The sequence below is a fragment of the Mastacembelus armatus genome, chromosome 16 (assembly GCF_900324485.2).
Source record: "Mastacembelus armatus chromosome 16, fMasArm1.2, whole genome shotgun sequence".
Taxonomy (NCBI): domain Eukaryota; kingdom Metazoa; phylum Chordata; class Actinopteri; order Synbranchiformes; family Mastacembelidae; genus Mastacembelus; species Mastacembelus armatus.
Window position 1 is genome coordinate 9,897,600 of NC_046648.1, and position 22,877 is coordinate 9,920,476.

General features: G+C 40.2%; 1 protein-coding gene across 2 annotated transcripts in view; it reads left to right on the plus strand.

Moving 5' to 3' along the window:
- The first annotated feature begins 3,075 nt into the window (after positions 1-3,075).
- The window catches only part of snrka (SNF related kinase a), a 41,954-nt gene continuing 22,152 nt past the window's right edge, over positions 3,076-22,877 (plus strand). The window contains exons 1-2 of one of the 2 annotated variants that reach the window (XM_026293761.1): positions 3,076-3,505; positions 4,365-5,078. In XM_026293761.1, the coding sequence (XP_026149546.1) occupies positions 4,490-5,078 (589 nt within the window). In that variant the 5' untranslated portion in view covers positions 3,076-3,505; positions 4,365-4,489. The remainder of the gene's footprint in view (positions 3,506-4,364; positions 5,079-22,877) is intronic. The other variant, XM_026293762.1, reaches the window with a different exon arrangement.

Genomic DNA, 22,877 nt, shown 5'->3' on the forward strand with positions numbered 1-22,877 from the left:
AGGTTCGGCTTCAACTATACAGAATTACCAATCATTGCTAAATATAGTAAAAAATCAATAAAAATCAGTAAAACCTCACCTGCTTTTTCAAATCATGAAGCGAAACATGGCAGTGTCATTGCTATACATAATAAAGATAATAAAAGCAGGCCATCTTTATTTTGAGGGGAATGCATGCTGTCATAGACCCTTTTACCAACAGATTGATATTCTGACTTTTGGCTAGGCCAGTAGTAAACTGTGACAATTACTCATTTTTAATATTTACACCTCTTCTTTTCCTGTATATCTACTGTGAAAAATACCATTGCAGTCAACAAACCAAATGGTAAATGGTTTTAATGGGGATATTGTGACCCACCAGTCTACAGTAATCATATCTTTGAAGGAAAAAGATGCAAAATAAATATACTAGCCTCAAGATGGAATAGGTCATTTGGTGAATGTGATAATGAAAACACAAGCTAATTGTGTAGCTACAAAATATTCATGGCAGATTTCTTCTGTCAAACTCCTGTAAGAAATTGCTATTTTGAGAACAGTGTGCATTATAAATATACTGTGTGGCTAAAAACCAAATTCAAAGCAACACTCCCATCTTGAGTTTGGAAAAAGGAAAGCATGTGACACTGCAGTATTGATTTTTATAACTGGAAGAATGAAACTGAAATCATGGTTAAACACAATGCCCAGTTTTTTAAAACTGGATGGATGACATATGAAAGCATAAAGCAGGCTGTCCATGGCTATTTTCGTTTTTCCTGTCCATCCACAAATTAACACATTAGAAGAAATTCTGTCATTTGGTGGTAAGATCTTCAAATACTGTCAAATGCTTACAGCATTTGAGGAAATCTGACGATCTGAAGAATATTTCCAAATTTCATCAATCCCCACTCTATTTCCTAAAAATAGAACCACTGCTATAAGCTCAGGTCAAGTAAATCAAACCTAAAACCAAATGAAAATTTAAAAACTCCTTTAAAAGAAAGAAAGAAATTACAAAGTATCACATTACAACGTGATGGAGTAGCAGGACCCAGGTGTAAAGTGGAAACCACAGGGATACAATCGCAACCCATCCATCCATTATCTATACCTGCTTATTCCTATTTAGGGTTAAAGGGATCTGCTGGAGCCTATCCCAGCTCTCTTTGGGTGAAAGGCAGGAGTACACCCTGGACAGGTCACCAGTCCATCACAGGGGCACAGAGAGAAAAACAACCTTACACACTCACACTCACTCCTATGGGCATTTTAGATTCTGGGGCAGAAATCCCTTTTCAGGATCAACATATTTCTGTAATCACTTTTTACCAAAGAAAATACTATGTTTTACTAGTTATACTGGCCTTTTATAGATATTTAGACTGGTAGAAAGGACTGGATGGTTGTTAATCTTTAAAATATTTCCCACAAGAGGGAAATAAAGGGAATTTTTGGGACATGTCAGAGTGGGGACCCTTTGGTATGAACACCTTAGCTGCAATTACTTTTTGGAGAATACTGCATTTCACTAGTTAGCTTTTACAGTTAGTTAAACCGACAGAAAAGAGTAGATGGTTAATCTTTAAAATATTAGCCTCAAGAGCAAAATTAGAATAATGTGTGGGGAAACCATTCAGTATCAAGGCATTATCTGTAATCACTTATTGGCAAAGAGAATACTGCATTGTACTAGTTATACCATACTAGCCTTTAATGGGTACTTAAACTGGCAGAAAAAAGTGGATGGCTGTTAATCATTAAAATATTACCAGCAAGAGTATACCTTTCTCTACAAAGGTCTTACTTGCAATCACTTTTTGGCCTAAAATGATTATTTTTCTTTGCTATATATGTATTCGACATTAGTAATGTTAGAATCTACTTTCCACATAGGCTATATGGACATAGACAACCTTGTCCTGAATAAATGCACTTTAAATACAGGTAAATATTTGGCTTCTGAAACAGTTGTTTTATTCACAACTGTGTAAAATTCTACAGCAGAAAACAAATGACAAATGTTGCATAACAAAATACCTATTCTTTATGTGATGTACGTCATACATCATACATACATCTGTTACAACTGGCCTGATTGCACCCTAACTGGTTGTTAAGCTTTAATAATTATTATTCTCTTAGAATTTTCCTTGTTGTTCTCATAGATTTATTTAGGTTTGTTCTGAGGAAGCAGACATTTAAACAGGAAAAGCACACATGTAGTGAGTTACCTAAATTTCTTTGTATTAGAATAATGTGAGACAATGTGAGACAATTAACATTGTGGATACTGGTCTATGGTTAATAGGACATCCAAATGAAACTGAGCCATCTTTGAAAGTTAAACCTATTATTTTCCTTTTATTCATCAATTGACTATTTGCTACAGAAAAAAACCTAAATCAAACCAATATCTAATGTAAAGCCTTTGTGGACAGTCATTAGTAAATTTTAATCACTTTGTAGAATAAATGATCTCTGTTTTCATAAATGTCCAGTCAGAGAAGGAAAATGCTGAAATAAAATAAAATAATACTCAAATAAAGACCAAAACAAAACAAATGCCTGAGTGTGTCTGCCACTAGATGTCATCGCACGCTGTTGGTTGGGGAGACTAATGACAGGCAATGAAGCCGTCGCACAAAAACGCATCTTATAAAAACCTTATTGTAGAAGGCAAAAGGCCTGTTTAAAACTGATCATCACATCCAAGTGTAATCGAATGTTTGTTCACTTTTAGTAAATTAGACCTACAAGCTATTGAGGCGACATACCGCACGTCCTGGTTTTGAAAACTCAAAATGCATGTTTAAAACGCTTCCTTTGGTTAAGGCTAAAGTTAAGGTTACATCCTTTGCACCGTATCCATCTATTGTTGCGTTCAGCAGCCTTTCCCAATCAACAGACTTTGACGTCAGCGCTGAATGCGGTTGGTGATGCTCTTATGCTGTCTTCGAGTGATTCTGGTTAGGACATGACTGAGCTCGGAAAGCTGTGAATATACGCAGCTTGTACTTTTTAGGAGAACAAACACAACGGTTAGATAAAAACACATTTTTAAATAACTTTTTATCGATGTTCTGAAAAGAGTCCATATTATGATAGGTTGGAAATGGGACTTTTTCGCGTTGTTTGTTAGTTTTTCATGTGCATCCCATGAGTAGTCGAAATAACTTTTAAACACGTTTGTGATGCCTTAAGGAAATACCAACAAAAGTATGAGCGTTTTGGAAATCTCGACACTTCTTCGGCACATGAAGGCAGCATCACAGTCCCAGCGCCTCGGTGGGGAGGACACAACCATTCCGATTAGAGCTGCCGCTGCCAACGATGTTATGCTTCGTTTTACGGATGAGCCCTGGCCATAGGCATGTAATGAGTGCCGCTGTTACTTCGAAGAGGCTGTATGATTCTCATCTTGTGTGATAACTTGTGATAACCTTCATTAGATAGTATCCGAAGGTACACGGCGTTGACCAGACACGGGACTTTATGATACCGAGGCCAGGCGGGAGAGGTAACGTTCACGCTAAGCTGAGCGAGCCGTAGTAACTTTAGCTTGCTACATGCTACATGCTAACTGTGGCTAGCTGTGTGACATTTAAGCAGTAGCTACCTGCGTACCTGCATGGCCGGCGCTCTCTCTCTTAACACGGCTAAATGTGTTTGTGTAACGGTTATTACCGGAGGGGTTAGTGGAAGGGCCGTTATATAATGGGAGAAGGAAAGCAGCGAATGTTAGTCGGTAACAAAGCTAACGCTAATCAATCAATGAACAACGAGCTAGCCCTTAGTAACGCTGGCTAACGTTAGTCGCTTGTGCTACCGCGGGGCCGTGAGACGGCTGCCCTCCGGATAACATCAAGTTGTACAACTCTGCTGTGGTAGATGAGATGCTGACCATGCGACTGTAGGACACTCTTACTGTAGTTTGGCAACAACTGTAGTTTATTGTAGCAGTATATCAAGAGAAGGTGGCTAACGTTAGTGCTGCAGCCTTTCTGTCAAAACAAGCCCAACGCCCCTTCTCAGTGTTTAGCACTTGGACGCCAAGACTGCCGTTTCTATAAGCTATCTTATGTAACTTAGTAACGTTACTCGCATTGTACAAATACTACTATAGTCTTTGTACAATGTGAGTAACGTTAATGTATCCTCTTTAATTTTGCTTTATAACTATCAGTTATTCTGCACAATGCACAAGGGAGTTGGCAGGTGCATTAGTATTTTCAGAGAAATTGCAATACGTGGAGGATGGAAAATGTTTAAAATCTACATGGACTAATTGCTCTTCTATGATCAGTTTTCTTAGTATTAAGTATTTTAATCTGTGTTTACTGAATCTGTAGTCATTTAGTGTCTCTTCTGTCTTTTAGGAAGCTGGAGCCATGGCTTTCTCTGTCAGTTTTCGATGAACTGAACTAAACTGGACCCCCACGACTCATCCAAACAGCCCCTGCCCACAGCAGGGGCTTCCCTCTCCCCTTCTCCTTCTCCAGCAATGGCAGGATTCAAGCGGGGCTATGATGGCAAGATTGCTGGCCTGTATGACCTGGACAAGACATTGGGCCGTGGTCATTTTGCTGTAGTCAAGCTGGCTCGGCATGTCTTCACCGGGGAAAAAGTGGCAGTGAAAGTCATCGACAAGACTAAGCTGGACACAGTGGCCACAGGCCACCTTTTCCAGGAAGTCCGCTGCATGAAACTGGTGCAGCATCCCAATATTGTCCGCCTGTATGAAGTGATAGACACTCAAACCAAACTTTACCTCATCTTGGAGCTAGGTGATGGAGGGGATATGTTTGACTACATCATGAAACATGAGGAGGGTCTGAATGAAGAGCTCGCTAAGAAATATTTTGCCCAGATTGTCCATGCTATCTCCTACTGCCATCGCCTGCATGTGGTGCACAGGGACCTCAAGCCAGAGAATGTGGTGTTCTTTGAGAAACAAGGGCTGGTTAAGCTCACTGACTTTGGATTCAGTAACAAGTTTCAACCAGGGAAAAAGCTGACAACGAGTTGTGGATCTCTGGCATACTCTGCACCAGAAATTCTGCTTGGTGATGAGTATGATGCTCCAGCCGTAGGTATGCAAAATGTGTAGACTGTTGAATAATGTTTAAGTAATGCAATGAGTCATGTTGCTAATTAGAAAATTCCATTGATTCATAATGCCAGACAGACTAGACAGTTTGCAAGCAAAATATTTGAACCATCCTGTTTATGAAACTATATTGCTTTTGGTATCCGCAGTTTTATCAGCTTTATCTTGTATGATCCATAACCGTTGAATTGGCAGGACAAGGCTTGTTGCCTGTGTTAACCAACTTATTGACCTCCTAAACAAGCCTGGCTTTACTTTGGGTATTAACCTACACATAATAAAATATGATAAACTTTAGTAAGCCCTGAGGGGAAATTCTAGACATGACATTTTTATCAAAGTCATATTTACCCAGCTTCAGATAAGCGCAAGTGGCTTGCACCTGTTTCACACATTTTTCACGACATGCTGATACATCTTGTGGCTTTGCTTGGTTTGCATTCAGAGTCTGAACATGCATTCACCATGGCCTGTTTTAAATTTAGAAAGTTTTAGTTCAGAACAGCCATCAATCATGTATCAGGATCTTCTGCAAGACTGAATATTTGAACTTGTTTTAGAACATGTGTTCCAGCAGCAGGCCTGTACCAGTACAGGACCCTTATTATTTTGCAGGCTGCTGTAGGCCATGTGTTACAAGGTCAGCTCTACTAACACTGATGTCTGTGGGTGTCCCATTGCACTAAATTAACTGGCTCATTGATTTTCTGTGAGGGCTGACAGAGTACAGACAGACAGATTGTGTGTCCTTCCATGACTGGTATGTCTTTCACATTGGGTAACTTTAATGATGGCAAAAACATGGGACTAGTTCCAGCTTCAGTGTGTGCCCTCTTAAGTGTGTGTTTCAGCTGGTGTGGTTGTTCATGCAGTGCTAATCCTGAAGCAGTGAGAAAGCTGTCTTATGATTGATTGTGTGTCTTTCTAAGACAGTCGACTAGGTGTTATTTACCTCCCTTTTTTGGGTCATGGTTTTCACAAACTTAAAATGTGCAGCAGAGGCAATGAGGAAATTGTGGTTACTGTTTTTTGTACTACACGCTCACCTAAATCAAATCAAACTTACAGCACATTATACACAACCAACGTTGACCAAATTGCTTAACAAACAAACCAACAAATAATACATAAAACAAAGTAAAAGAGGTTAAACAATATGGCATGGTCAGAGAACATGGGGTTCTTATGGAAGCCAAAGCTGGTCAAGCTTACTGCCCTGTATAATAAGCTATCTTATTACTATTATCAGCTGTGTAGACCTGGATGTTGAAGATATATTGTTCTTGGATGTGAAGTTTAAGTTTAATTTTCATAACATGTTTTTGTATACAGACAAAGACTACGGATATAATTTTATTATACCAGTTTCACAGACACACCAATTTTTGCTGCAGGATAACTGACATTCCAGGGTATGATAAAATCTTTATCTATGGTCTTAAACATGTTGTAGTTGCACATTTATTTCTGACCTAAGTGGGTGTGAATATCAAATGTCATTTGTTTATTAGTAGTAACTGAAATATGCATCTAAAAGTATCTATTTAGATTGTATAATTGGTTGAGACCATATTGAATTGTTTTTGTACAAAAACAGACTTGCTCTGTATTTGTGAAATTAAGACATTGAAAAGGCTAAGTTTTTGGTATTTAAATCCTTGAGACCACTAGTTTCGGTTAAAGATCAGATATGCATAGAATGTTAAACTCAGTACTGATATCAATGGCTGCATCACTTAGTGTTATCAACAATTATCAGTAAGGGCAAGCGTGGCTGAACAAAAATGATATTTAGGAACTCTACATGGTCATTATTTCTTCACATATGAATCCTCACTGATATACAGTCCGTATGCAGCTCACTGTACTTCATTGACTGAGCAGAACTGTATAGTCACTAACAACTGGCGCTTTCTGTCAGGTGGCCTTTGTGTGTGCACCAATCATAATCACATGGGTACTACTCCTGGCCATGTTATACAGCCACAGCCCTCTACAGCTGTAGAGCAGAGAGTACTTGGAGCTATTGCTGGCCATTCTATTGTATTTGTTTTTTTACTTTTATTTGCACCACAGTGCAGTTTAGATTAGTGCAGGCTTGTGATGCAGTGCTTAGAGCCATTCCCTTTAGGTTTTCTTTTTCTATAAATGAATGTGATGAGGTGACAAACAATCACTCATTGTTTGCATTTGTGCAGCCCAGGCCACAGAGAGATAGGTTTATGTTTTTTGTTTTCTTTTGGTCATCCCTGCAGGGTATAGCCTGCTCAATCTGGGGCATTTGCTAAGAAACAAAACAACATAAAAGCATGTTTGTATATATGTTTGGGAGATAAAAATGTAGATTGTCATTTGTATAGAATAATTCAGGACCATATTTCTTTTTTTTTCTTTTCTGTTTTTCCCCTCATATAAATCTATGTGACAGTATAAAGTGTAGTGCAAATAATTTTTTGTTTGACTACATATGGTGATGTACCTTCATATACTAACTGATAGTAGAGTTGGTCTCAAGCTTGTATGCAGAGGTCCAGGCATCGTACATTTTAGTCCGTCATTAGCTGATGGAAGGCCATTGACTCTCATTAGCCTATGTACTGCTCTGTGTCCCTGTGCCTTGCACAGCTGTCCCTAGAGAGTAGCCAGAGGGGCCTATAATTGCAGTCCTAGTTACTGTTGCCTACTGACAGTAGATTGAAAGAACAGTTTATCCATGGCATTGTTTGGAATAGGCCAGGAGAGGATGAGAGGGAGGCAGGATGCAGCTATTACGCAGTTCTGTGTTGACACAAACTGGCTGGCTTTGATTAGAACTCATTCACACCAATTGACCAAAGACACATTTCCTTATTATTTGCACCAAATTCCACCCTAAACAAAATAATTGTTTTTAAAACCAGTGATGGGTAAAAGTAGTTGTTTAGATGATTACTTCTCAATTAAATTCAGGGGTATGTGAGTTCAGAAAGAAATACTGTGTATCATAAAATAATAACAGTATATGTGTGCATGCATAGTCCTGCATGGTCAAGATTAGTTCTAAAACAAATGTATTCCCTGAGCGAACAGTTGATCTGGTCTGAACTCTGATATAGGTTTAGTTGATTTGTGATGAAATCTCTGTCATCATCCCTTCTATCTTTGTTCTGGTTTTCATTCATTCACTGGTCCTCAGAGGCTTTCGGGTTAAAGGGTAGGGGTCACAGACAGTCTCCAGTGGTTCTGCTGGCTGTTGTTTCTTTAAAATCAGGGCAGTTTCAATGGAAACAGAATAGCCAGGGCATTACATTTTAATTACTGTTATGTGATTATATTTATACTGTTTCTGTACAGGATTGTTTGTCCCAGGATTGTCCCTGTGAATTCATCTTGTCTCCACTTTGGATTTCATTTCATGGATTTTAGCTGTTGATCTGCATTGAGTCGAAAGTGAACCCTGGTGTCCAGTACTAATGTAGAGCTATCAGCTAATCGGTACAACTAGCAGTGCATGTATGCAAAATGAATTGTGATGGAAAATTAGTTGTGTCCTTCTTGTCAGTTGCCTTGTGAATCAAGACTTCCTCTTTTTTGCTGGATATGGATCATGCATGCAAAATGATATTCAAATTCATATTGTAGTTTAGAGTTCTACGGAACGCAGTGTATTACCCTCTAGCTTCAATTCTCACGAATTCTTTCTTCGTCAGAATTTTCTGCCTTTATTCTATTAGTGCCTCAGGCATCTTGTAATGGCAGACCAGGATGGTAAGATGTACATGTACAGACACACACACTCTGATACAGCAGTTTTTCAGTCACTTAGTGGTGTGTGCAAAGACTACGTGCTGCATCAGACTGATTGATTGATGGTTTGTAGGAATTGTGTCTGGGCAAACAGGTTCATCAGGGAAGCTATTATAGTAGCTGAATGAAACCACGGTGGATGCACAGTTTTTTGATTGTGACACTGCAGCAGTATCATAGTTATCTTAAAGGCCTAATTCAGATAAAACCTTTGGACTGATGTTAGTATCCAGTTTCACTAAGTGGTATTGGCATTGCTCCAACACTGTTAATTTCATCTGCTAGAAACCATAAAACAAGTCATTTTAAAATAAAATGTCATGACAACTGGTTAGTTGTACAGTTTGACTTATGTTTCTCTTCATAATGTCTGACATTCTGGTTGACAGGATTTTATTTATTTTTTTGTCTGGTAAAATTAAGTTGTGTTGCTGCAACTGCCTTACTTGACTGGAATGGAACTGGTATGGAAAGAGTTATTGAATACATTGTCCAGTCATAATTAAGTGACTGGTTATGGGCCTACACAGCCTGTTAAACTGTCAAGGTATATTCATCTGTGTGTGTCCCACCTATCATTGTGAAGCAGAATTCACCAAGCGTTGGATTGTTCACCCACTAATGGGGAACATGAGCTGGGTTTAGACCGTCGTGAGACATGTTAGTTTTACCCTACTGATGATGTGTTGTTGCAATAGTAATCATGTCCTGCCATGTAGTGATACTTAATCTCATGGTAGAGAGAAGACTTTAATACCAGTTATTAATGACCATGACTATGAGGAGGAAGAGGAACAGGTCTAGTCTCGTTCTTCATATCAGGTACAAATTTAAATTCCCATGAGCATCAAGAGCACATGTGACAATTGCTACTTCTACCTTCTATACAACTTATGAATCTGTATGTCTTGTATAGCATATAATATCTAGATGTCCATACTTAAATTTCACACTAGTCCACACTAGTTTTTCTTTCCATAGTCTTCTCTCCTAATATTTAGTCATATATTTAGTAATATTTTCTGCAGCTCCAGGTGATGCCATCTTGTTTTGCTTGAAAAGCCAAACACAAATCCCAAATCCACAGCAGGGTGCAGTCAAGTGCACTATTATTTTTCAGTTAATGTAAGGTGACAGCTTGGGAACTATCATGAGTCTTTAGCTAACTTTCTTGCAGGCAGCATGGGAATGTGACAGCTTTTGTGCTTGAGCTAAAAATTGTGATGTGGACCTGGAGGTGGTATCGACACTTTGGATTTCCACTTGACAAGACTGTATATACTGTGCAGTTTTTTTTTGTTTTTCCTGCTGCCCTAAGGTCTGCAGTGATTTTTATAAGGAGCAGAGCACTGTATGAGGAGTGACTTTGTTGCCTGCAGTCATACCTCTGCAGCTGCTGCTCCCCTAATTGCTGCTCCTTCACTCAACCTTTGACTTGGCAAGGTTGGAGTGCACTTCTAAATTATTAGTAGGTGAGTGTGTTTATAGGTTCTTTGTGAAGGAAGTACCTGAAATGACCTGTAGGTGATTGTGATTGTTGTAGGCATAGTCTTTGAATTGTCACTTTGGGACTATAACCAGCATTACTGGTCGCTAAATGTAAGGTTGATTTGACTTCAAGAATGCTGCTGAAGTGGTTTCTCTCCATCTTTGTGACACAATGGGAACTAGTGTTAGGTTATTAAAATAATGAATTGTGCTCATAGTACTGCACAAGTACAGTCATTTATTTTGACAAGTGTGCTCTGAATTAGTTTAATGTCCAGCAATCTTTAGGCTTTAGGCTTTCACATCCCAAAAAGCAGTGTCATGATGTATCGCTGTTACCATTACAAATGACTGGAATACTGTGATATACTGTAAGTTGAAACTGAATCATCAACCCTTGACATGGCATATAACCAGAGGTTACAGCATGGTTGGTGTGTTATCAGCTGGAGGCAGAAGAGTTGTCACACAGGGCAGGCAGCCAGGATGTTTTCAACCTCGGTGCGACATTTCCATATAGACTTGACTATCTCACTTTGGCTTGTCCTCTCCTGTACTCTTTGTTATGACCGGTTCATTTTTCCTCAGTTAATGCCTTGCCATCTTCGTCATGGCCTTCCAGTACCTGAACAGCAGTCCAGGTTGGGCTGGCAGGTGTCTAGTCTGATCTGCATCCGACACATCAGCTATTAATACACTCACTGAGCTGCTGAGTGGGACAGCCACTTTCTGGCTCACTTTATCCGGAAATTCACATCCTAGATAAAACAGCTTGCATGGTACTGCAACTGGCCAGCATTTGGTGAGCCAACCACACAGTGAATCAGTCAGCTGGGTTCTCATTTGCTGTCAGTATGTCTTGCCACTGGCATGGACGTGATGGAGGTTATTGTGCATTTATCACAGGCAGGTTTTGTTCTTTTCTAAATCACAGATGAAATGAGGATTTAGACACATTCTATTTCAAGAAGGGAGGGGAGAAGAAGAAAGGAAATGAGATTGGCTTTATTTGTAGCCAAAGACAGGATTAACAGTTATCACAGCTTGATTCCAGTGTAGACAAAGGACAGCAAGCAGGAAGTGAAATAGAGGTGATTATGTGTAATTATTCCTTTCAGTGATCCATGACAAATTAGAGGCGATGCTGCTGTGTTCAATGAGGCCTGTCACTTCATATCATTACAGGCCATTGGTTAGGCCTAGCTGGCTGCTTGGCACATGAATTGACCGACTAGTTAATAAACACAATAACATTTTTGTGGGTTAACTTACAGACTAACTTAGTTGTGTCGGATCATGTTGTTGCTCCAAAAATGAAAATGTTGACTGGTGGTGTTGATTACCCACACGCCTTCCTAAACTCAGTGATGACACATCAGTTAAACTTGATCCTTTTTGAAAACACCTTATTCAATAGGAGGACGTGACAGGGCAAGCTGAAAGAGCTCAGACCACTTTATGATCAAATTCAATTGGCCGGTGAGATTGATTGGTTCGGGAAGTGCATGCTAGTAGCAATAAGAGATAGGACTGCAACAACTAATAGATAAAATCGATAAAAATCAATAATAATGGGCCCATCAACTTATTGTGCTCTTACACTATAGCTGGTCAAGTTGACTGTCAGGCTGTCCGCCATTGGCTCACACCACGACACTACCCAGACTTTGATCACCAGGAGGGATGTTGCTTTATTAGGGTTAATGTGGCACTAATTTCAGTGTGAAATTCTACTAAGAAATCTCCCTTTTAATGTAACAAAATTTATAATTTGTTTAAATGTCACATATAAAATTATTATTCAAAATATTATAATCAGTGTTAAAGCTAGTTTGTATTGTCTAAGGATTGCTAAAAATGTAAGCATTATAAAACATATGCAGTCTTTCTTTTATTATTCTTGCTTTGAACATGCTCACCTTAAATATACATATTTGAATCATTTGAACTTTCTTTAGCCGTGCGACTGGCATTGCTCTCTGTGAATTGCAGTATTGTTTGATTGTTGATTGTTTGGACAGTTCTCCTCTAAGTGAGTTTAGTAGAGTGGCTGAATGAAAGGAATGATAATTGTTGTACAAGCAGTGCATCATCCTCGTATTTTAAATACGTCCTACCCCATTAGGTAGCCTGTCGAAGTCTAAATCAGAATCAGAATCAGAATCAGAATGAGCTTTATTGCCAAGTGAGTGTGCACACACACACACACAAGGAATTTGTTTTGGTACGGGGGGGGGGGGGTACTCCAGTGCAAACAGACATAAATACAAATGCTACAAAGGGTCAAACAGTAAACATAAATGCTACAGAAATGCTACAAAAAACTAAAAGACTAAGAGAAAAATGCACAGATAACCTGAGAAACAGGATGAAAGGGGAACTAATTGGTGTGCAAAGAGCAAGAAGGTGCAAGTGTCATAGTGCAGGTGGTGGAAGGGAATGGTGGAGAGCTACGAGTTTAAGAGTTGGATGGCCTGAGGGAAGAAGCTTCCTTTGTGCCGGGCTGTCTTGATGTTTGGAGCTCTGAAGCGCCGGCCAGACGGTAAGAGCTGGAAGAGGTGGTGACTCGGGTGGGTGGCATCCAGAGTGATTTTCCGAGCTCTTTTTCTCACTCTGGAGGTGAACAGGACTTGGAGGGTGGGTAGGGTAACACCGATGATCTTCTCAGCGGTCCGGACTGTCCTCTGAAGTCTTCGGATGTCTGATTTAGAGGCAGAACTAAACCAGACAGTGATGGAGGAGCACAGGACCGACTCGATGACCGCTGAGTAGAACTGGGTCAGCAGCGTCTGTGGAAGGTTGAACTTCTTCAGCTGGCGCAGGAAGTACAACCTCTGCTGGGCCTTCTTCGTGATGGAGTCGATGTGGAAGTTCCACTTCAGGTCCTGAGAGATGGTGGTGCCCAGGAACCTGAATGACTCCACTAGTGCCACAGTGCTGTTCATAATGGTGAGAGGGGGGTGGGTGGGGGCATTTCTCCTGAAGTCCACAACCATCTCCACTGTTTTGAGCGTGTTTAGCTCCAAGTTGTTGTGACTGCACCAGCGAGCCAGCTGCTCCACCTCCTGTCTGTATGCAGACTCTTCACCGTCCTGGATGAGACCAATGACAGTGGTGTCATCTGCAAACTTCAGGAGTTTCACAGAGGAGTCACAGGAGGTGCAGTCGTTTGTGTAGAGGGAGAAGAGCAGTGGGGAGAGAACACACCCCTGGGGGGCGCCGGTGCTGGTGATGCGGGAGCCAGAAGTAAATTTCCCCATCCTCACTAGCTGTTGCCTATCCGTCAGGAAGCTTGTAATCCACTGACAGGTGGAGTCAGGAACAGAGAGCTGGGAGAGTTTATTCTGGAGGAGTGATGGGATGATGGTGTTGAATGCTGAGCTGAAGTCCACAAACAGAATCCTTACATAAGTCCCTGGTTTGTCCAGATGTTGCAGGATGTAGTGCAGCCCCATATTGACTGCATCATCCACGGACCGATTGGATCGGTAGGCAAACTGCAGGGGGTCCAGGAAGGGTCCAGTGACGTTCTTCAGATGGGCCAACACCAGTCTTTCAAAGGACTTCATGACCACGGATGTCAGAGCCACTGGTCTGTAGTCGTTGAGTCCTGTGATTTTTGGCTTCTTGGGGATGGGAATGATGGTGGAGCGTTTGAAGCATGCAGGGACTTCACACAGCTCCAGTGATCTGTTGAAGATCAGAGAGAAGATGGGAGCCAGCTGGTCAGCACAGGTTCTGAGGCATGATGGTGAAACCCCATCTGGTCCTGGTGCTTTCCTTCTCTTCTGCTTCCTGAAGAGCCGACACACATCGTCCACACTGGTCTGAAGTATCAGAGCGGGGGAGAGGGGGTTGATGGATGGAGGTGTTAATGGTTGCTCTGGAGGACAATCAGAGCGGGTGGGGGGTGATTCAAATCTGCAATAAAACTCATTCAGATCGTTCACCAGCGTTTGATTGCCTATTGAGGAGGAGGATGGAGTCCTATAGTTGGTTATTGTCCTCAGGCCTCTCCACACTGAAGCAGAGTCGTTAGCTGTAAACTGGTTTTCCAGCTTTTTGGAGTAGCTCCTCTTAGCTGCTCTGATCTCCTTATTCAGTGTGTTCCTGGCCTGATTATACAAGACCCGATCACCACTTCTGTAGGCATCTCCTTTGGCTTTACGAAGCTGTCTGAGTTTTCCAGAGAACCATGGTTTGTCGTTGTTGTATGTTAAGAAGGTCCGGGTGGGAATGCACATGTCCTCACAGAAACTGATGTAAGATGTAACAGAGTCCGTGAGTTCATCCAGGTTTGTGGCAGCAGCTTGAAAAACACTCCAGTCAGTGCATTCAAAGCAGGCCTGTAGCTCCTGCTCTGTTTCCCTGGTCCATCTCTTGACAGTTCTCACTACAGGCTTAGCAGATTTAAGCTTTTGCCTGTATGTTGGTATGAGGTGGACCAGACAGTGGTCAGAGAGTCCTAAAGCTGCTCTGGGGACGGCGTGATATGCATCCTTTATTGTGGTGTAGCAGTGGTCCAGAATATTGCCCTCCCTGGTGGGGCACTTGATGTGCTGCTTGAATTTGGGCAGTTCGTGGCTCAAGTGTGCTTTATTAAAGTCTCCGAGGATGATAAAAACAGAGTCCGGGTGTTGCTGCTCCGTGTTTGCGATCTCCTCAGCCAGCTGATGCAGCGCGTCGCACACGCGCGCTTGCGGGGGAATGTAAACACTGACCAGAACGCACGAGGAAAACTCCCGCGGTGAGTAGAAGGGTTTACAGTTAATGAAAAGTGCTTCCAGGTCAGGACAGCAGATCTTCTTCAACACTGTTGCATCTGTACACCACCTCTCATTGATGTAAAAGCATGTCCCACCACCGCGCGATTTCCCCGTTGCGTCTGAGTTGCGGTCCGCTCTGATCAGCTGGAATCCGGGCAGATGGAGCGCGCTGTCCGGTATGGCTCCATTAAGCCAGGTCTCCGTGAAACACAGAGCAGCAGAGTTCGAAAAGTCCTTGTTTATCCGGATAAGCAGGTGTATTTCGTCCATCTTGTTGGGTAGCGAGCGGAGATTCGCCAGGTGTATGCTGGGCAGCGCTGTCCTGAGGCCGCGCTGACGAAGTTTCACCAGCGCACCAGCGCGCTTCCCGCGTTTGCGCTTTCTGAGAAGCGCAGCTGCTCCGCCAGCTAAAACGCTCCACAAAACGTCCGAATGTGCAAAAATTGGAGGAAAAATATCCTGGGAGTGCTGCCGAATGCTTAGCAGTTCAGCCCGAGTGAAACTTAATAAGTTACAGAAACAAAGTGCAGGACAAACTAACAAAAATAACAAAACAACTGGAGAGCTCCAGACCGAGGCAGCCATCCGCGGCGCCATCTTGAAAAGGTTATAAATGAACTGTTTTCCACCATTGAAGATTTTAGTATTGGTTAAATTAAGACCGTTTACTCTGAAAAGGAGTGCTGTTCTGTCTGCCACCAAAATTGTCTGGATAGAGGAGTAATTGAATTACTGTTCTGCTGCATGTACATATATGTGGATTTATAGTAATCAAGTTACTACAGCACATCGAAACCCATTCTCCCAATAACCTGATTTCTCTGAGTAACCAGGTTACCTAAAGGCCTGTGACTTTCACGTTTTTGTTGGATATTTTCCACACAAATCATATAGAGAGTATGAATGATTTTTTTCTCTTTGTAATGTCTATGAATCCACGACCTGTTTTAATTAATTCACCACCAGTGAACCACATTGCTGCATTCTCCATGCATTCATTCACTACTCTTTTCCACAATACAATGTGTTGCATTTTATGTATGTAAAATTTACTCTTGTGCATCATCCATGAGAATTCACTGCTCACAAGTGAAATATTGTGAAGTGAATGAATGAAGAAGGCTATTTTTAATCCTGGGCCTTGATCATTTTACTGCTAGCGCTCAGAAAAGCCACAGTAAACTATTTAAAACTATTAATTACAAGTGCAATGTATCTCAGTGCTGATCTGGTTCAGCTCCTCAACACAGTCCCATTATTGCTATTGTGGCTGCTGTCATTTCGAGTTGCAATGTTGTTTATCTGAGCAAAATGCCTGAATGCAGAACAGGAGAAGAAAAAGATGCTAAGAGACAAATCCCAGAGTCACTAATTAAAACATCATAGTGCTACTCGAATAGAGATGCGTAGGACGAGAGGATGTGTATGGATTGGGAAGGGGACTGGAACAAGAAACACAAGTGGAACATGGTGGCCTTCAACACCAACTTTACATATTTAGGAAGAGTTGAAAAAAGTGTTGATTGAATGCAGATGGCAGTAGCATTATTGATGAGATGACTATGGAGAATATACAAAGGTTGAAGAATATAAAGGTGAGACTTGGCTGGTGTGAAAAGTGGTATGATATGGTGCAGCATGCCTGGATAGTAGCTTGGGAAAAAGAAATGAAGTGGACTGAGGTGTAGGTTTGCAGAGAAAGATGGACATATACAAGGATAGGATGCATACAGGAGCATTACCAGGGTTGAGCAGGGGACATAAATGAGGAGAGAGGAAAGAAGTGTTAGGGTCGAGGTTAAGATAGAAATGCAGAAGGTTTTATTATATATTCTTTTCATAGTTTCCAATTTTATATAAGCAGAGTAAAGTCATAGTAATTACGGACTGCCTTTATTGTTGGTATGAATATGAATTTAGACCTCTGTTTGAAAATCACTTGGGAACATAACACTTAAAATGTAAATGTAATATAATTGTAGGTTTACATTCTTGACTTTGTCACTGAGACTGAAATACTGTCTACAAACATTGATGTCTAAGCCTGCTATGTTATTATGTGTGTGAGTGTGGACAGATTTGCTAGAGGGCCTGACAGTAGCATGTTTCATTCTCTAATTTGAGATGGGGAGCAAGGGTTGCTATGGTAACAGGTGTTGTGAATATAAGTGAGCCAGGTGTGAGGTAGTACTTCTGTGGGCCCTGCGGGTGTCTGCCTCTGCTGCCCATTCCTCTCCATCACTGGCTTTGGTCAGACCTAGGCACATATCTACAAATGCAGACTAACACAAGAGGCAATTTTGAACATACACAAATAATTTGATAGCACCACTTAAGAGATGTAGCATTACAAGTATTAATAGTAACTGTTGAGGTTCTAACTTAAAGAGATGTCATATTTATGTGGATTTGTGTGTGCACGTGTGTGTTTTTCTTACATTCTGGGGACAGCAACCTGTTTACACATTGGCGTGGAGACTTGGCTTCCTCGTGAGGACCAAAGGCAGGTCCCCACCATGTAAATCATTGAATTTTAAAAAGACAGCTTGGTTTAAAGTTAGGGTGAGGTTAGGTTTTAGGTTAAGGTTTAGGGCAAGTCTACAGAAAATGTGTGTGCTTGTTTGTTTGTGTGAGTGAGAGAGAGAGAGAGAGAGAGGATTGTAAATGCTGCAGGTCACTGCAGGGTCAAGCTCTTTGACCTCTTTATGACACCAGTATATGTAGTTGGCTTACACAGTGCAGCAGGTCACAAGAGGGTCTAAAATTGTTTATAATTCCATAACCCAGATTTAACTTCCAAACCATAACTAATATGAATGAATTTTATCTCTTTTCTAATTGCTGAAAGAATCACATTTCTAGAACCAAACAATGTAGTGAAAGTTTTTATATTGGCAAATAATAGTAGACATAAGGACAAATTCATGGGAATTTTTTTGCTGTTTTTATAAGGTCAATAATGACAGAGAAGTAAACAGGATTAACATGTAATCAAGTAGAGTACAAGTACTCCTTTGAAATTGTACTTAAGTACTTGACTAAATGTACTAAGTTACTTTCCACCTTTGGTTTTTGTAATTCTATATAAGTCATAGACAACAAATGCAATATTAGTAGTTCAAGAATGAGAAACCATCATGCTAATATAAGACAGCATAAAGCAAGAGATACCAAGGAGAGAGCTGCACTTTATTCTGCAGGACTGGCTCTCATTCATATTCAGCAACAGCAGCTCATCCCCGAGAGCCAGTATACTTCTCTTTTCCCTGTCTGTCTTCGCCTATCTTTCCATCTCTCGCTCTGTCACTCGCACGCACTAATGCCACATGTGCACAGAAATGTTATACACAAATATATTTATTGTTTTTCTATACTTTTCTGCCCAAACATCCTGCGATGGACTCGTGTGCTGTCTGCACCAAATTATCCTGGCTCCTCTTGTGTGCCATTGGTTCCTTTCAGCAGCTGTTGTTCTTTCTCTCACTGGCAGGGTGAAGAGGTGAAATATGCCCCAGTGATACAATTAACATTTGGAATCACGCAGGAAAAAATTCTCTCATAACCCTCCACAGAAAAGTGCTGGCACTATGGGAGAGCTATGGAATGTCTGCCTAGTCTCTCTGTCTGTTTATTTTTGTCTTCTTGCAAGCCTGGGGTTAGGTCTGGTTGATCATAACCAGCATTCTTTGGGGTGTCACTCACTAATTGTCTTTCTGCATTTGTAGCATTATTTAAGTGTCAGAATGATTAATTGGTCTATATTTACTACAATGTGCTTTGGATGTTACAGTAAGCTAACATAATCAGAAGCAGTGCCAGATGAGAGTAAGAGTGCAAAGTGAACTAAACATGTTGAGCGGAAGCTCTGAACAGGATGTAATTAATTACCACTGGAATTAAGGTGTATAGTCTGCGTTTTATCTAGTTTAACACCGAACAAAACCGTCTTTATCTTTCCAATGTGACATTTTCAACTAGGGCTGTGCCAAATATCTAATTTTATGTTGCATCGCAATGGGATTAACGTCGACCTCGATAATAATATTTGGCCATTTTTTTATTTGATGTGGACAAGTCTTCCAGCCAATCACGCAGCAGAAATATAAGACTGAGCAGCGAGGCACAAGTTTAACACATTTATGGTTACCACCCACTTGTGATATAACTTTGCTCTAACAACTCGTTCCATCAGTGTTTTGACAGAAAGCACAAACAGCCAATGATGAAAATAGTGCCGTCGTGAACCAATCATGTGGCTGGAAAAGCGTTAGAGTTGACGCGCACAGCACGGAGTGTGGAGGAGCAGCCAGCAGCAGCTCACATGCTAATGTTTGGGCTGCTCTCGCTGTCTAAGCCAGTACGTCAGGATTGGGGCCTGATTAAAGAGAAGATGAAGAGAACCAAAAATGTTGGCGGTGATGAAAACTCCCACACAGACACAGTCCTGAGTATTGCTAAGAACAAGGGTCTGAGGACTAGTAGTGTGGAGATATTTTGGATATTGAAAGTCCGACAAGAAGCAGAGTAGCATGCACTGCAAAACATAGGCAGGTATTTGACAATAATATACAAATGTTCCATAAAAAACAGGTAATACTACTGACCTTTTTTTAACACCTAAAGCAGTGCCATCCTCTAGAGCAAATAAAATGCAAGACTACATAGTCCCAGACCCAAGCAAATGTTGGTGGTTCCTTAAAACAAGAGTGACACTTGCTGCACAACAATAGACCTAGTTTATTTATTTGGCAGTGACCAAAGAATTTAGTTTCTGTTCTTGTGTAAAACATGAAAGCTTTAATATTTTAGTTAACATATAAGTTCTCCTTAGTGCTTTTGACAGTTCAGAATAAAGAATACTATTTTATTTATTTGAAATACAGTTGTATAATGTACTATGTTTGCCATGTTCAAGTTTCAGAAGAAAATAAATATTTAAATCAAAAATAACCTTATATCTTTACATGTCATTTTGGAGTAAAAAAGAACCTTTGTTTGACTGAAATAGTGCTTTAGTTTATTTCAGTATGTACTGATATCAACTGATGTGAAAAAAATTCCAAGTATTTTTTCCCATATCACAAAGCCGTATTTTCTACCACTAATTTTTCAAACTAAATAGACATGCTCTGATCTTTTTTTTTTTTGTCAACATAAGTGTAACATAGAGAGTCTTTAATGGCCTTTCACCATTTTTTTGATGAAACATCAGACTACAAAGACTCAAAAGTGTCATGCAATCCTCATATTTTGATGTGCAGATTGAAGACAGGCATGTGACTGAAGCTTCAAACAAGCCAGCAGTGCAGTAATGACTCTTCAGAGAGGCTTTCTAACTACTGCATGGTGTGAGATTCTGACTTTCAACTAGTCAAAGGAAGAAATTTTTGGAAAAAAGCTCTGTAATTGTGTTTTTCTGGCACTGAGCCCTGCTTACTCTTGTCTTGTGCATGTCTGAATTTAGATTTCCTAAGTAGTAGTTAAAAACATGGCTTAATTATGGACTAATTGAGCTCAGTTGCAGATATGACTAGGTTGAAAGTAGCTAACATTATGAGGAGCTAAAGAGTTGAATGCAATTTATGAGTTAATAAATTACATGTTCAATCACTCTGGATCTGAACTAAGGATCTGTGACCTACTGCGGGGTAGGTTTGTACTGCAGCACTGTTCACTGTTTGACTTCTCTAGGATATTTTCTCAGCCATGCCTTCAGTTTTTAAACTTCAGTCAGTAGACATCACCTTGGGGTTTGTCTAACTATAACCATTTTTTTGGCATTTTCCGGCATTTTAATGAGCCAACAATTAAGAAATTGTTAAAGAAAAGACGTGGCACAGTATTTGATAATAAAGCTGATGTCACCACCAATAAGTGCTTGCTACATGTCACGTAACTGAAAGTGTGGGTAGCATTGTCTGGGATCCTAGAGTATTTGTAGAGTAGAACTGGAACTGCAGCAGGTCTGTATGTGACAGAGAGAGATGTTGAGTAGATCTGCAGATGTCACCCGAAGTGCTCTCTCCACTCCATCTGACTACAAATAACATCATTTATGTAATAGTCTTTTTAGCCTGTGCATTTGCCTCAGGTGTGCCTTGTTTTTCAGCTGTTCCACTGTTAAAACTCAGTAACTTACACATTTTCTGTAACTACCAAGCTTTTAAAGAAATTTTGTGCTTGATTATATTTTAGAATCCATTAAATATCTTCGATTAGCCCATATGCTAGTCTGGCACGACACAATGTCGATGCCTTGTTTCTTTTATCTTTCTTTTTTTGGGAAAAGTGCAATTTCCTTGTGTGAAATTGTTCCCTTTCTTTGTTGCGCACACGTGGTGTAAAGTGCAAGCAAACTTGTACTTGCTTCTGGTACTGGTTATTAGTGCCAGTTGGAGGTCTGAGCACTGAGAGAATACAGGAAGACCACCTGAAAAGGAGGATTGTAATGAAATCCAAAGCATACAGGCTCAGTTAATGGCTCTACCATGACTTAGATCCTTTTAAGGAATTGATTTCTATTTTGTTGTCCTTGCTGGAGTTCGGTGGTAGCCAGACATCCAGACATCCAGGCATCTTGTGCCCAGTAATATATAAAAAGACATAAAGATGGCAGCTGAGAGCAGGAGATGAGAATCATATTTATTGTGCAAGAGAATTTTTTCAAACACAAAGGAGTTCAAAGTTGATAACATTTATATTTATACTTCCATTAAATATCCAGGTTGTTGAACCCCATAAATCTTTAAAGGTGAGAAAAATCAGTGTTTTTATTGTTAGCAAACTTGTGACAGCTAATAACATAAGAGCTATGTCTTTCAAAGAATTTGCTGAATTAAACACATAGCAAATGTTTAGTTTTCAGACAGGTTTTCCTTGGTAAGGCACGTCTGCATAAAAGCTGTGAAGGACAATTTATTTTTTTATCTTTTCATATCAACCTTGATATTAAAGTGATTAGTCTCAGATCTATATTTTTCACCCTGTGTTTTTGCACTTTCTAGTTATTGATGTAATGCCATATACTACTTGTGTTTCAGGCAATGGCTGCCATGGCTCTATATGAAGATATGAAAGCTGTAATAGTCTGGCAAATGAGATTAAATGATTTTAACTTTGTATTGAAAGCGAAAAACATCTATAGTACAGCTTTGAATTCTTTATTGACCTTGGTTAATATACTTTATTTGATGTGGAATTGTTGCCTAATAATATTTGTATTGGTGCTGATACCTTTCCATTGGAACATTTGTTTTTCTCCTTGCTGTTTCCTACAGAATAGCCTACATGAGACTGGCTAGATTTTATTCCACATACTTATGACCATGTGATATTTCAGTTTTTCTTTTTTAATAAATTTGCAAAAATTTCTACATTTCTGTTTTTTTCTGTCAAGATGCGGTGCTGAGTGTACATTAATGAGAAATAAACCGAACTTTTTTGATTTTGGCAAATGGCTGCAATGACACAAAGAGTGAAAAATTTAAAGGGGTTTGAATACTTTCCGTACCCACTGTACTACACTTAGATATCCACGGTGCTAAAGCCTACCTTTATGAAAGTGCTCAAGGACCAAAGCTTGACTGTTCAGTTTAGATTATTGGTTATTTGTTGTTACATCAGAACAGAAAAGCAGACAGTGAAAGTTATCTAGTTTTTAGTTCTAACATCACTCTATTTCACACCTTTGGAAGATGCATTTTTGGCATGAATACAGTAGGACAACTTGTATTTGTAAATTA